Consider the following 15082-nt stretch of genomic DNA (forward strand, 5'->3'; position numbering starts at 1 on the left):
GAGTTCGTGCCTTATAAATCTTACTTTAGATTACTGCTGCTCAAAATCACTTGCTTTTCTTACTGGCTCAGTACAAATAATGTTATTAAATTACGGGAAAACAAAGGAAAAAGTCTAATGAATGAGTCACTCAGTTCATCGATTGTACTCTATCTTTGCATAGCACTATTGAGATAGTTGGGTTGTCTCTCTTGATTCAAATGATAAAACTTTTTTTTTAAAATATGTTTTGTTGCAACGTAAGTTATAGACTAAGTAGAAGCTAAATACTACCTTCTAAATTTCTAGGTTACCTGAGTCCTGAAACAATATGTATGGGTCATGTAGGTAGTATATAACATACTGTATATAAACCAGATTATACAAAGGTGAAAGAAAATCAGATGTACAAAAACTCAAACCAAACTGGGTAAGATTATTTGCATAATAAAATAATTCATTATAAGGATTCTTCAAATAATAGATCTTCATAGTATATTTCATTTAGCAAATATTTTTGAGTGCCTCCTACGCTAGACAGTAGAAGGGATAAAGAGTGTGTGTGTGTGTGTGTGTAAATAGTCTTGGTCTTTTGTTATAATAAGGTAGATAAGATCTGCACACAAATAAGGCAGTACAATGATAAACACCTTTTGAGTGGTAAGCCAAGAGCTATAGAAGTTCAGAGGAAGGAAAGGTCACTCCTAGCTGGGTGAACTATTATGATTATATAGACAAAGTGACATGTTAGAGAACTGAAGACTAACCCAAGAGTTTGTCCAATTTAATAATTAAGGAAAAATTGAAGAGGTAGGTAAGATGTAGGTGCCTTTGTCACTAGAGCTAGGAGTTTAAACTTTAGCCATTTTTCTTTTCACCAAAGGCTTATCTAGGAAAATTTACCTTACAGTAATGTGTAATTTCAATCTTTTTTAAAAGATTGCTTCACTGATAGCCTTTTAGCCTCCTTTTTGCATAAAACAAAGGTGTGTTTATAAACGAGTCAATTATAGGATTGATCTATTTCTAGTCACTTTAAAAGGTAGTCAAAAAACTATTTTCAGATAAAATAGATCTGGTAAGGATAAGCTGCTTAGTTAAGATGTAAGCGTTAAACGAAACATGGTAAAATACTACGTTTCATATTTTCTAAAATCATGTTTAGGGAATTTTGGGTCAATTAGTCCACCATGCCACTGTCTTGTTTCTCCAGCTGAAACAATGCAGAAATCCTCCATTTTCTTTTTTTCTCCCTTCTTAGCTACGTTGAATGTCTACAGAGAAAAGGGTTCTTATCAACAGCCTTCTTAGATTTGTTCTTAATTTTGCCAAATATTTGGATACCTCTGCAAAAGACTTTCGTTTCCCTGGCTCGTCCTTTAGTGGGAAAGACAAACAAACAGAAGTGACAGCCTGCCTCACAGGGTCGTTTAAGGCACTGGCTGGTACGAGACGGAGTGCTGTCTGTGTAAATGCTCTGAAAATGTTGATAATTGGTTGAGAAATGGATTTTAGACATTTTCGTTAGTGGAAACCGTTATAGATTGGAAATGCAAGGTTTTAATAATAAAGACTATATAATAAGGTTGGCTATTGTTCTCCATGCGAAATATGCCTCGGGGAATTTAGAGCATAAAATGGTTCCCACCTGCTACTATTAAGGAAGTAACACTTCCTACATATTTACCTCACAGTGAAATCGTGTTTTTTTATAAACAACACAACTAGAGAAGAGATGTATTTTCATAAGCTGTATTAGAAACCAGGAAGTCAGGAATACTGCTCCTGGCTTAGTTATTTATTGCCGTGTCAGTGGACAAATCAGTCTTTTTTTTTTTTGTACCTCAGTTTTCTGATGAGACTGCCTGAAGCTGCCCTAGCCAAAAGAAACTGCCATGTCAACAACATGCAACTGTAGGAGACTCAGGAACAAAAGCTACTATGTAAAATAGTTTAAGAATAAGATTGCGGGATGCAGGACAGCACAGTTTGCCTTGCCTTCCCCCACTGCATTGACCTTCAGCTCCCGTGTGAGTTCAGAGTTGCAGGGGAGAGGGATGTGTGTCTAGGAAGAATTCATGGTTTCCGCTTTGGAGAACTCGTCACGTCTCAAGTCAGTTCCAGCCCGAAGAACCTAAAGAAGATAATATTTGGTTCTAATCTTAGTCTTTGGTGTTATTTGGACCTCGTCTGAGACATACTCAGTGTCTCTTTTGAATCTACTCAGGCAGTTACGTCTCTTAGCTTTTGGAAGGATATAGTCTGGCTCTAGGACCAAACTGAGTTCTGATCCAGAGAATGTGTTTGTCTTCAGACGAAAAAATGTTTTATTACTCAATGGAATTTCACTCCATGATAAATTCATGGTAAAGATTTAATAATAATAACAAATGATATAAGTTGTATTTTGAAAATGAATTTTGGGTTTCAGAGCAAGACTTTTCTTTCTCTGCTTCTGACTTAAACATGAAGAAAAATTCAGAATAGTCCTTAAAAACATCAGTTCATGCCATTATTGGAAGCGTTTCTTTTATCTGAAGTCGGGACTGGATCTGACTAGCTTCTTTCAAGGCTTAAAAGTTAAGGGCACAATTTTAGAAATTAGAAATTATTTTGAATATTTTCCCTCATTGTTATTATACCTTTTAGGTGCTATATAGAGCTTGCTTTGTTGACCTGAACCAAACTGAAGCATGCCAGTAAAACATAATCACCCCTGGCTTGAGAACTAGACTTTATTCAGAAACCAGAATGATCCTGGCCCAGTTTTAATGTACGAAAACTCTCCAACCCGTGTGGGCTAGAACCTAGTATTGTAGAACCAGGCTATAAAACATGAGTGCTGGGGACTCTCCACATTGCGGGAACCTACTGTTATTTCTCAGCAAATCAAATCCATGGTGTATCTTAGTGTATAGACTGTGTGGTCTAGTTCAGGCTGCAGCATCAGCACGAATAGTGGAAGGCCAAGTTCAAGAAAGAGGGAAACCGCACGACTAAACAGAAAGGAAAGGGTTGCTTAGGTAGCCACAACAGCACTCTTTAGACATTCAAAGATCACTGCTGCTTCTCTGCATAGCTTCCCCACAAAAAGATTATGGAGAAGGGGGTATAAAAGGAGGAGGAAAGCCTTGACTCAGAAAGAAAGAATACACACACACACACACATATGTGTGTGTGTGTGTTTATTTATATATACACACACATATATATGTATATGTACACACATATATTTATATACACACACACACACACATATATATATATATGTATATGTATGTACACACACATATCATTACTGCCTGGGACTTTAATGTTTATTGGGTGTGTACCCCAGCTTAAAGACGTTTAACCTAAACATTTCCCTCGATTCCTCATCTTTCAATGGTGCTATGTAATCCAAAAGACTATTACTGTGTGTGGCCCATTTGTCTCCTGTAGTTACGGAAAAACAGGCCAAGAAAGCTTAGGGAATACTTGTACTCCGTTCTATTTTCACAGTGTTACTCATTTCCTTTCATTAAAAGCATATCTAAACTCCTTATTCTCTTTTTAGGTAACAGTATGACTAAATACACTGAGAAGCTAGAAGAGATCAAAAGAAGTGAGTAACACTATTGATGGGCTGGGATAGTGGAGCCCTGTAGTCATCCTGTAAGATGGTTATTAACAGCCCTGGCCATACTCTGGGGGGAGTCAGGTGAGATGGAAGGTGCTGAGAAAGATGTGGGAAACACTGCACCATCCCCGTTAGCTGCTAAGATTGTGGCTCGTGGGTCGAGCGCGGCCTGACTTAGATCTCATAGGAGATGTTCATGTTGGAATACAGAATGAGCTCTAGTTAAGCTGTGAGAACCAGGCTTCTAGTTTCATTGTGCTGCAGTCTTTGTGGCCTTTTCCAAGGTACTTAATCTTTCCTGTTTTATTTTCTCTATACCTGAGATAGGAGCAATAATATCTCTCATTTCATAATATTCTTTTGAGTATAAAATCGACAGTATTCATGAAAGGCTGAGAGATGTGAGAAAAAGCTTATTCTTAAAGTGGTGTTATGTATTATAAATTCACTGCAGTCTGCTTTCTTTTAATTAAAAATCATATTTCACACACATACTTTTTAAAAACGAATCTTCTGCGAAGATGTGCTACTAGCCATTGAATGTATTGCCCTTGCACGAAATCATAATATTTCAGTCTGTCTCCAAAACGGATGTAAAATGTACACATCAAGGCCAAAATTAAAGAAGAAGTAGAAACATCTATTTTCTAAGATGAATTTGCTTGTATCTTCAATAGGAGAACACGGTGTAAGAAAAGTATTTAGCTAATGCTGGTAAAGAGGTACTGTGACTGATAACAGCTCAGGATTTGGCTCTGGTAATATACATCTTCTGGGAGGAGATTATTACAAATCCAGAATTCACCAGAACTTTTGTTTTTACACAGCAGGCCTTTTAATTTAAATGATAATGTTTCTGTTCCTTTTGGAACTGCTGAGAAACCCCACATAGCAGGCGTGGACTCAGGAGCAGCAGCTTTCTGTTGACTCTGTTATTTGCCTGGTTCAGCTATAAGGGCTATTGCTATAGACATTTGTTTTTTAATATATAATGTCACTATTGCCTTTATTTTCTTCTTATGAATCTATTTTATATTTTATACATTATATGACATTTTGCATTAGGTAAGTATATATATTTTAAGTATGTATTAAAATTTTAAGCTATGAAAAATGTCTTGTTTACTCACCTAGGCTTCATAGTTGTTGTCCTTAGTTCATCCACCCCTGGCAGGCAAAATTCAGCTGGCCTGCTTCACATTTGGTCTGTAGTTCTCTTTCACCTCCTACCCACTCGTAGCTGGGGGTAAGCTCACATGGCCACGCCAAAATTTGTCCCATAAAAATGTCTCGTTCCACCTAGGTTGCTGAAACCCCGTTTAAAACGTTTCTTAAAAGCACAATGTGGTTCCTTTAATATCTGAACTTTAAATGGAGCTTATCTCCCCAAAGAAATACCTCTGGAATAGAGTCCTTGAAAATACTTGCTTCCCTCTTTTTAGAAGTCGTGGGCTTCCTTTCGGTAAGACAGGAGGTGCCTCTCACCTTGTTTCACACAGCTTGTACTGATTCCCTGACTAGAATTACTTCAGATTCTGGTTTGGGATCTACGTTTTGGAAGCTGTTTCCTTCTCTTTTCCCATTTTCTGTTGTAGGCGTTCTTTTGGGTCAAAAGGGAAAAGAATATTGCCTTGTTTCATGATACCCTAGACCCATCATTTCTCTCAGATTACCTTAGATGCCATGTCTTTCTGTGAAATCACAAACCTTGTTCTGTTACTTCCTTTGATTTGTCTTCCACTGTGAGCCCAACTTCCCTTTGCTAATAACGTGTTTTAACAGAACCCTGAAAACTCAGAATTCCTTTGTAATCTGAATATTCTTTCAACTCTACCCAGGGAGAATAGACACTCTGTGTCTATTGAGCGTTTACAAAGCCCGTTCTTGGCTTCTGGTACTTAGATGACACTGGTTGGATCCAATGTGAAACATCCTAGATAGTCAGGTCTCTGTCCTTCCAGTAACTCGAGAGAGACACACTTAGACTCCAGACTTACTGGAGAAGCAAAAGTTGATAACATTTCTGAAACTAGGGTTATTTGTCTCCATCACGGAGTTTGGGAGAAGCTACAGTAGCAGAAGCTCCATTCTTAAAGCTCTGTCCGCTCTTGCGAGGACAGACTGACAGAGCCTTCCAAGTCATCCTTTTATAAACTTTAAAACTTACCTTCACACGTCTAGTCTGATCTTTTATCTCTGAGTAATAATGTCAGAAAGTCCTAATGATGGCTGTCCTTCTAAACCAGAACCAGGTATGTAGCGTTCAAATGTGCAGTGGGATTTCTGGTGCTCGTGAGAGGACACTAGAAATGCCAGCCATTAGAATATAGCAGAGCCTATGTTTTGTTTGAGGTAATTTCTACTGCGTTAAAGGGGATTTTAATGTGTACGTTTTGTACTTAGAATGTGAAGAACTGGAGAAGTATTTCAGACAATGTAGCTGTACCAAAGGAATACCAGTGGATAAATGACACAGTGGAAACTACTTCACTGTTTTCATGGGCTGATTTATTGCCATGTTGATTTACATAAATGATTTTTGGTGGGCAGGTTGGTGGCAATTGAGGGAAATACTGTAGCTATTCAGTTGCACTTTTTATAGCTTGTGCTCAGCTATTCAGGTCTGCATCCTGGCGCGTTTTAGAAGCTCCTTTGCATGTAGGTTTGTTACCTTGTTGTATCCAGGGGAGGTTATTCTATGACTTTTCTAGAAGTAATGCTCAGTTATTAGCCAAATTGCTCTCTCTAAGACATTTTAGAACAGGGAAGCTTTAATTTCCTGTAAGATATATTTACAAAGGCTAGTTTTTAAAATAATGTCATTTCCTGACTGAGTTGTAGGTTGTTTCGTAAAGCAAGCTAACGGTATCCCCCAGAGTAACTATCCAGTCTGTACTGGTTTTTTGGAAAATTCATGGAAATGATTAGTTACACCAGGTAAACAGTCTTAAATACCTTTAATCCTTTCCTTTGTTGCTAGGAGTCTCAGCTTATGAGACATTTATGCTGTGAAGGCCACAGTAATTATCCAGCTAGCCTTTAGTAATTCTGAGATAATGAAGCAGTCTTTAAGGAGTCATGGGCTCCGACATAGAAACCTAGAACAGGAGTGAAGGGTGAGAGTGTACTGGAGTTCAGCGCTGAAAACTTCAGAATTGGCGGTCATCTTCAGAAAAGTTGAAAGAAGCTAACATTTAACATGCTTCTGTGGGACAGATAGTAGATGAAGTGAGATCGGCTAGATTTTTTTTAACTGTTTCATGTGCTATGACAAATTATTAACATAAACGATTGCAGAAATACCATCGTACGTCTCAGAACCATAAAGATAGCACTGAATACATATTGATGTTTTAGGTTGATATTTATTTTTTTTAATTGTAAGAAAACATGCCATAAAACTTACCATCTTAACCACTTTTAAGTATACAGTTCGGTAGTTAAGTATATTCACATCGTTGTTGTACAGTCACCTCTAGAACTTTTTCATCTTAAAAAACAGAAGAGGTTGATTTTTGTTGAGGTGGAGTTGAAGAGAAACTGGCACAAAAGGTTATCGGACCAATCATTACTCTTTGCCCAGCATTATACCCCAGGGGGAGAAAGTGTTGCCCTGTGTCTCTAGCATAGTTTGTCACCTTAGGAATATAATCGTTTTCTTTTCAGGGTAGGGTTAGAATAGTAAGGTGTAAATTTCTTTCCAGCATTTTGACCTGGGGCAACCCAGCTCTAGGTCTCTGTCCTCATTTGTAAAATGTAGACGTTATTCCCTGCTTTGTTCTGAAAAGGATTTAAAGCAGCTTACAAAAATGCATGGGATACAATGTGGCAAAGCAGAGACAGCATAATAAAAGGAAAATGGTAGACCGATAAAATAAAGGCAAAGAGTAAAGTCACTAGATACAAAAAGGTGGCTTATACATTCAGCTTTAGGTTTCCTATTGGCCAAAACAAAGGAGAAAAATGAAGAAATTATATAATACCTGCCACTTTTAATTTTGAGGATATCATGAGGATCAAATGAGGTAATATATGTAAATCATATATATAACTTGAAATATATACCATACAACTTGATGACTAGAAAGAATTAGTAATACCTCTAAGAAAGCAAAATAAACCTAGAAAAATAATTGTCCTGTCCTGCTTTTCAGATTATAGATACAAAAAAGATGAGCTTTTCAAAAGACTAAAAGTTACAACTTTTGCCCAGCTGGTAAGTTTAATGATCTTCCCCTGGAGTAGAGACTGTCTAGTTTGTGCTGCTTTACGTGAGTATTTCTGAATTCAATCCTAGGTAATGTTTGCAGAGGGTATTTTTCTGATTCTTGATATTTCACCAGTTCAAGGATTAATTTGGTATGTGGTGTATGTGTTCACTTGAGGATGGTGTGAAATTTTTCTTTGATAAGAATTATATGAAGTAAAAATTGCTTTCTACTTTTAAATCATAAAATTTGTGGTTTAGATTTTTTTGTTTCCTTGTCCAGTTAATACTTCTAATCTAAAATTTTGGACTCTGGACCGCTTGGGCATTTTTCTCTGTGAAAATGAGTTGATCTCCCTTCTGTTACTGAGCTCTTTTTCCAAGTCTTTCTGCCTTGGGTTATTTTGCTACTTTGGCAAAGTCACTTTCTTCTTTCTTTTGAAAATGAGGGACAGAGTATCACTCTGGCCTCCAAACAAGAATTCCATTGATGAAACCCAAGGTGGATCTTAGGTCTTAGCAGCTAAATTATGAAAAGTGCTTTAAAAACTGTATGTAAGTATACATTGTTCTAATCAATAGACTCACAATTACATTTATTTCTTCACTGCATGAAGAATTATTTGCTGATACAATTCTGTTATTGTAAATATTGCATTTTCAAGAAATAACATACTGTGTTGGAACTAGAATATATATGGATGCAGTTTTTAGACTCTTATTCATGTTTCTTGCCCTAAATTACCCTTTTGGTCTTTTAAGTTTATTGTGTAATATTTTAAATGAATCTTTTCTTCTAGCATGATCATCTACAGTGTAATTACCACTCCCTAAGTACGGAGACCTGAGGTTTAGTCTCCAATTCAGGGCACTGATGGTTTCTTAAAACAAGAGATCTTTGATGTTTCCTCATCATTTGTAAAAGACAGAATTGCCTCTGTTTAAAGACAAACAAACATACACACATCTACACATGTCATTCTTTTTTTTCTCTCAGGTCATCCAAGTTGCTTCCCTATCAGATCAAACACTGGAAGTGACAGCTGAGGAGATTCAAAGACTAGAAGGTAATGAGAATTGAGGATGTGGGGAAAATAAGGAATTGACCATTTGACTGAAGTACTCACCCTGTGCTATTGTGTTGACAGGGACTCGAGACTTTGATGTATCCATTTGTAATTAGACTGTTACTCTCTGCGAAGTGCTGTCTGGGGCTTTAATTGTTAATTCTTAAAAAAAAAAAAAAAAAAGCCATCTGGATTTCTGGCTCTGACATTTCTGTTTTAAATGTTTTAGATGGTTTAATATACTAATTACTTTTTTTCAACAAATATTTTTCATGTTTTCTATATAGTACAGATCACAGAATTAGGTGCTATGAGACTACAAAGATGAGTGAAACACAGCTCTGCATCCCTGGAATTTGTAGTCATGTGTGTGCATGTGCATATGTGTGTGTGCGCGTTAGGTGAGGAGAATCAAAATTACTACCGTGGCAGAAATTCCTAATGGAAGACTGAAAGAAAACCATCATTTGTTGAATATGTATTGCTACGTATTTCACATGCATTTTCTTATTTAATCTTTCCAAAAACTCTAGAAGGAAAGTACACTTTACAGATGAGAAGCCCAGACCTCAGAGTTTAAATGACTTGCTCAAGGTGATACAACCAGTAAGGAATGGACCTAAGATACAAATCTATGTCTTCCATAGTAACCGGTGTCTTTGCTATGGAAGTTCCGAGGAAGGAAAGGTATTTTCCAGTTAGAAAACAGATAAGCTTTCTTAAAGCTTTTGAACTGGACCTTAAGGGTGAGGCTGTTGCAGGCTGAGGAGCTGCCTGACCAGAGGAATGAAGAAGAAAAAGCTGCAGGCGTGTTTGGGGAATCACGTAATCCAGTCTGGCTGTGGTCTGAGGTGCCTGGTAGGAGATAAGGCTAGAAAGATAGGTAGGCTCCAGATTTCCTTTCTTAAATACCGAGTCGAAATAAAACCTCTTAGTTGTACTCTCATGAAAAGAATACACAGAGTTAAGGTCTTTATTTTATCCTGATACTCAACAGTCAATGTGTGGCTGTTTATTGAAGGGGAATGTGTTTTGTTAAAGCTGATGTAGGCCAGGAATTTGACTTCTGATTGCAAGACAAGTTTCTCAGGAAGTCTGAACACTGGGTTTGTGCAACTCAACTGTCATTTCCCTGGGCTTGTTTTTGTTAAAGAGGATAAAGAGAATTTGAAAAAGCCAGGAATTTATCTTTGACAGATGCCTCTCACACGGCAGAGAAATAAGGGCTCTTTGTAACAGAGATAATTGAGTCTCCTCATACAAGTACTCCCAATTTTAACCTAGTTATATAAGTACCTGGATTGGGTCTTTTCATTCATTATAGAGATTTCAGCACCAGGACATATGGGCAAATGCAATTTTCTCCTCTGAGATAAATTTACACAGCAAAATAGGCTCTTGTAAAATAGGACGCCATAACGTGTGAGTGATATTAGTGTTTTCTGGTGCTCTACACAGAATAATAACTCACTCAGGAATGCCTGTAGAACAGATTGTATCTGTTTGAATATTGGCCATCTTCAAAGGATTAAAAAATCTCCTTTATAATGTTTATTGTTTTGTCTTGCTGAAAAGTATATTTTTAGGAAATTAGAAAGCTACAAAATATATATATATATAAAGAAGAAAATTAAAATAACTCATAATCCCTGTTAACATTTTGGTCTATTTACCCCTATCTGACTCCCATCCAAATTCATACTCTTTGAATATAGTTTTGTATTATGCTGTTTTCAATTAACATTTTATCGTGCATACTTTCATGTCATTAAATAGACTTCCAAAGCTTCAGTGTAAAGATTGTGTGGTCACGTAATGTCTGTACTTTGGCTATAACATAATTTATTAATTATTCTGCTGTTGCTGGACATTACAGTTTTTCTAAGTTTTTACTTTTATATAATAATGTTGCAATGTAAATACATAAACGTTTGTGTGGTTCTGATTATTTCCCGAAGATAAATCACTGCAGATGGATGAAGGGTGGAACCATTTTGAGATGCTCAGTGCTGATTCACATTATCTCCAGAATGGTTCTACCTGTCTGCGTTCCCACCAAGTGAAAGAGAAGACCATTTTCTCCCCATCCTAGCCAGTGTTGATTAATTATCATTTTTGTAAATATTTACCAATTCGATAGATGAAAAAATGGTGTCTACTAGTTTTATTTTGAATTTCTGATAGTGAGATTGAGCTTTGTATATGTGCATATTTATTGGTCCTATGCATTTCTTCTTTTGAGGATATTACAGGTCCTTTCCTTTTTTTTTTTTTTCTAATGGAATGTTCATCTATTACTTATTGATTTATGAAAGCTTTATATAATTATGAGATCTTTTTACTGTGGAAACCAATACAGCTTTGGAAATAAACGAGAAAAATCTTTACTTGATTTGGAACAATTTCCAAGCTATATTATTAAGTAAAAATAAAACAACAAAACAAAAAAAGCGTACAGCAGTATGAATGGCATTCTCCTGGATATGTAAAAAGAGGAAATAAAATATATGCAAGAGTATGTAGTCTTATTTCCGAAATGAGACAAACATGTGAAGCTGGCTCCCGTGGGGGGAGGAGGCCCGGGGGCCTGCGGGTCTGGAGTGGGAAGACAACTTCCTTTCCATATTAATTTATCTGGTTTGCATTTTTACATTGTACACGTGACCCTTTTTCAATTAAAGAGCTAGTTAATTTTTAAAAACTTTATAATTAAGTATATTGCTCTATTCTCATCCATATATGTCACAGATATTTTTCCTAATTTGTTATTCACCTTTTAATTTTCTGTGTATTGGGTTTTTTTGCATATATTGAGTTTTACATTTTTACATGATTAAACCTATTAGCCTTTCACATATTTTGTTCGATTGCTTTAGACTCATAAAATCCAAAATAAGATAAATTATCTACCTACGTTTTCTTCTATTAGCTTGCTCGGTTTTTGTTTTGTTTTGTTTACATTAGTCCATCTGTTATGTATTTTGGTATATGATGTGAGTGGGTTATCTAAATTTGATTTTTCTATTTTTCTAGATAGTTGGCAAATCATTCCAATACCATTTACTTACTCAGTAGTTCTCCCTTTTGACTTGCGGTGCCACCTTTAACATATATTAGCTCATTATGTATGTTCTAGAATTTGATTCTGTTCTCTATCACATCCTATTGTTCTGGTTGTAGCTCGGCATTGTTTTGATCATTTACCTTTTCATTATACGTTACATTTTGATGAGTCAGTTTTGCCAATTTTATATACACATAAAATAGTTTTGCTCTTATATTTAAAATTCTTTTAAGCTTTAAAAAAAATCCCATTGGGATTTGTATAAAGGCTAAAAATTAAATAAATCTGGAAAGGATTAACATAATTTCACTTTTAGTCACCCAGTCAGGGATATGCAAGGTATGTCACTCTCTTCATTCGAGTCTTTTATGTCCCTAAGTATAATTTTTATAAGACCTATAAAGGATTTATACATTTTTATAGGACCTTTACATTTCTTTTTTTTTAAGTTGTTTTATGTTTTTTTCTATAGGTATTTTTTACTTTTTTAATTTAATTTTTTAAAAATTTTTTTAAATTTATTTTTTTGGTGACATTGGTTAACAAAATTCAGTAAGTTTCAGGTGTACAATTTAACAGTAAGGCATACATATATTGCATTGTGTGTTCCCCTCCCATAGTTAGATTTCTTTCTGTCACCACATATTTGACTCCTTTTACCCCATCTACCTCCCTCCTCCCCTCTCCCCTACATTTCTTAATAGGTTTATTTTCTAGGAGAATATATTGTATATCTGCATTCGTTACTGTAAATGAAATGGTCTTCATGTTATTTTCTAATTGGTATATAGGAAAGTATTTTGTTTCTTTGTATTTTTTTTTCTAATCACAAATTTATTTTCCTATTCTTATAGGATTCTCTTGAAGTCCCCGGGTATATTATATCACATGCAAATTAAGGCCTCTTATTTTTATTTCTTCTCTAATTATACAAGTTAGAACAGCAAATTCTCATACTTTTTGGTATGTCTCCTTCCAGTATAAAAATTATTGAGGACCTCAAAGTTTTGGTTTATGTGAATGATAACTATTAATATTTAGGGTAATAAGATTTTTAACTGAGAACTTAAAAAAAAAATTTACCTATTATTTCACTTAAAAATAACAATACTAGACCCATTACAAATTTTTATGTAAAATAGCTATATTTCTTAAACAGAAATACTACTGAGAATAGCATTGTTTTACTTTTTTGTAGACTTCGTTAATGTCTGATTTAATAGAAGACCCTGTAGGTTCAAAAGGGGGGAGTATTTTAATAGCCCTTTCAGTACTTGCGGATATTTTTATTTGATATGACACAAAAATTTGACACCTGGTAGTTTCCTAAGAGTTGTAATGTGGACTCTGAGACCATATCAATGAGCTTTTCATGAGCTTCAATGAATTGTTTACCCATACATGATTTTAAAACATTATGCTTTGGTTTTGTGAAAGATATATTGGTTCACTGAGTTATGAAGATCTTCTAAATATTGACAAATTGCATTACACAATATCAAAAAGTCACTTTTATTCATCTTGCCACCTACCTTACCAGAAAAGTCATTAAGTATAAGGAAACAGGCAAGCTCCTTGTGGCACATCGTTTCCAAAATTCTGATTTTTGTTTAAAATTTAATCATCACAATAAGTACCATCAGTAGTTGTCCTTGAAATGACAAGTTCACTTAGATCATTTTTTGAGAAAATGTCTGCCAGATGCACAAATCTAAGTAACCATAGCTGTTCTGTCAGTTTTCCTTCAAATAAAAGTAGTGTTCGTGGCAAAAGCAGCACTAACCACACTGATGCTTTTCCCTGAAACAACCATGGTGCTTTGGTATGTAGCAGATTCGTTGTGTGCAATTCCCCTTTTCATCACACAGAATACTAAAAAGGTGTGTACTTAAGGCTGAGAGATCTAATAAAATTATTAATTCTTGTTTCTTCATCAGGGTCATTTTTTAGTGAGACTGCCATATTTATTGACTGTGTTTGCACGTTGGTGAAAAATAGGATGATTACTAATAAAACTCGATGCCACTACCTTGATTCTTGCTAAGGCGCTAACAGTGTCATCCACCATTTCATTTGCACCATTGGTGAAAACATCAACACAGTAAAAAAGATAACATCTGCGTATTATTATGAAAACAGATTTCGCCTTGCAGATCCCCTGAAAGGGCCTCAGGCACTCCTGGGATCCACAGATGACATTCTGAGAACCTATACATTAGAATTTATAGAACAGTTTAATTATGGTGGTATGATTTCCTTTTCTTGACCTAATTTCATTGACACTGCCTAAGAAACACAAGCTCTGTGGTTAAATTCACTTATTTCTACCTTTTCAAATCTTAGATGATGATTCTGCGACTTCAGACCCCGATGCTGAAATCACGGCCAGGACCAATGGGAAAGGGAGCCCGGGTGAGCAGTCACCGAGCCCTGTCCAGTTCATAAATAGCGTGGGAGCGGGGGACTCCAGCCGCTCCACTCTCCAGAGGTAATCTAATCAGATTCATGTTTTCACTGTATTTACCTTCATATTAGTCAAGACTGATTCCTGTGACTTAATTGGCAATAGTGAAGTCTCACATTTTCATCCCAGCCCTTCGACATTCTCTTTATATAAATTCCCCCTCCTGCATCTTTTCCCAGCATTCTTTGTCAGTTAATGTAAGAATCTATTAATAGGAGAGCATTAATTTTCATTCCTCACTTCCATTCTTCTCAGCCTTCCTATCTGCACGTTTGCTATTAGGGCTTGGCTTTACAACTACTATTCTTTGACTCAGAGAGTATGATTTCCTCCACCTTTTCTGTCTGCTGCAGCGTATTGTAATCACTCTGACTAGAATCAGAAGAAGGACAGAGCGCCACACACGGCGCTCTGATATTTAAATAGGTAGATGCAGAGAAAGGGAGAGCGGCCCTTGGTGTTGATTCTCAGGCTGTATGTGGCTGGTGGTTCTTATTCCATAGACTGTGATGCGACACTTTCTCACAATTATTAACTGTCGATTATAAGACGGTGCTGATTTGCAGCACATATCCATCCCTTCTACTGGGAAGACATTTCGACTAGAGGAAAAATTGCTCTCATTTCTACCACCGTTATTATTTTTATAACTACTTTTGTGCAAGGACTCTAAAATTGCATT

The 15082-nt window shown here is 36.0% G+C and overlaps 1 protein-coding gene across 6 annotated transcripts in view; it reads left to right on the forward strand.

Annotated features, from left to right (window-relative positions):
* CEP41 (centrosomal protein 41) overlaps positions 1-15082 on the forward strand; it is a 42192-nt gene that overhangs the window by 20194 nt on the left and 6916 nt on the right. For 4 of the 6 annotated variants that reach the window (XM_016148725.2, XM_016148724.2, XM_036230914.1 and 1 more), the window contains 4 exons: positions 3536-3583; positions 7753-7814; positions 8803-8872; positions 14280-14424. In XM_016148725.2, coding sequence (XP_016004211.1) covers positions 3536-3583; positions 7753-7814; positions 8803-8872; positions 14280-14424 — 325 coding nt within the window. The remainder of the gene's footprint in view (positions 1-3535; positions 3584-7752; positions 7815-8802; positions 8873-14279; positions 14425-15082) is intronic. The other 2 variants (XM_036230912.1, XM_036230911.1) reach the window with 1 other exon arrangement.

Source organism: Rousettus aegyptiacus, unplaced genomic scaffold (assembly GCF_014176215.1).
Source record: "Rousettus aegyptiacus isolate mRouAeg1 unplaced genomic scaffold, mRouAeg1.p scaffold_m13_p_13, whole genome shotgun sequence".
NCBI lineage: Eukaryota > Metazoa > Chordata > Mammalia > Chiroptera > Pteropodidae > Rousettus > Rousettus aegyptiacus.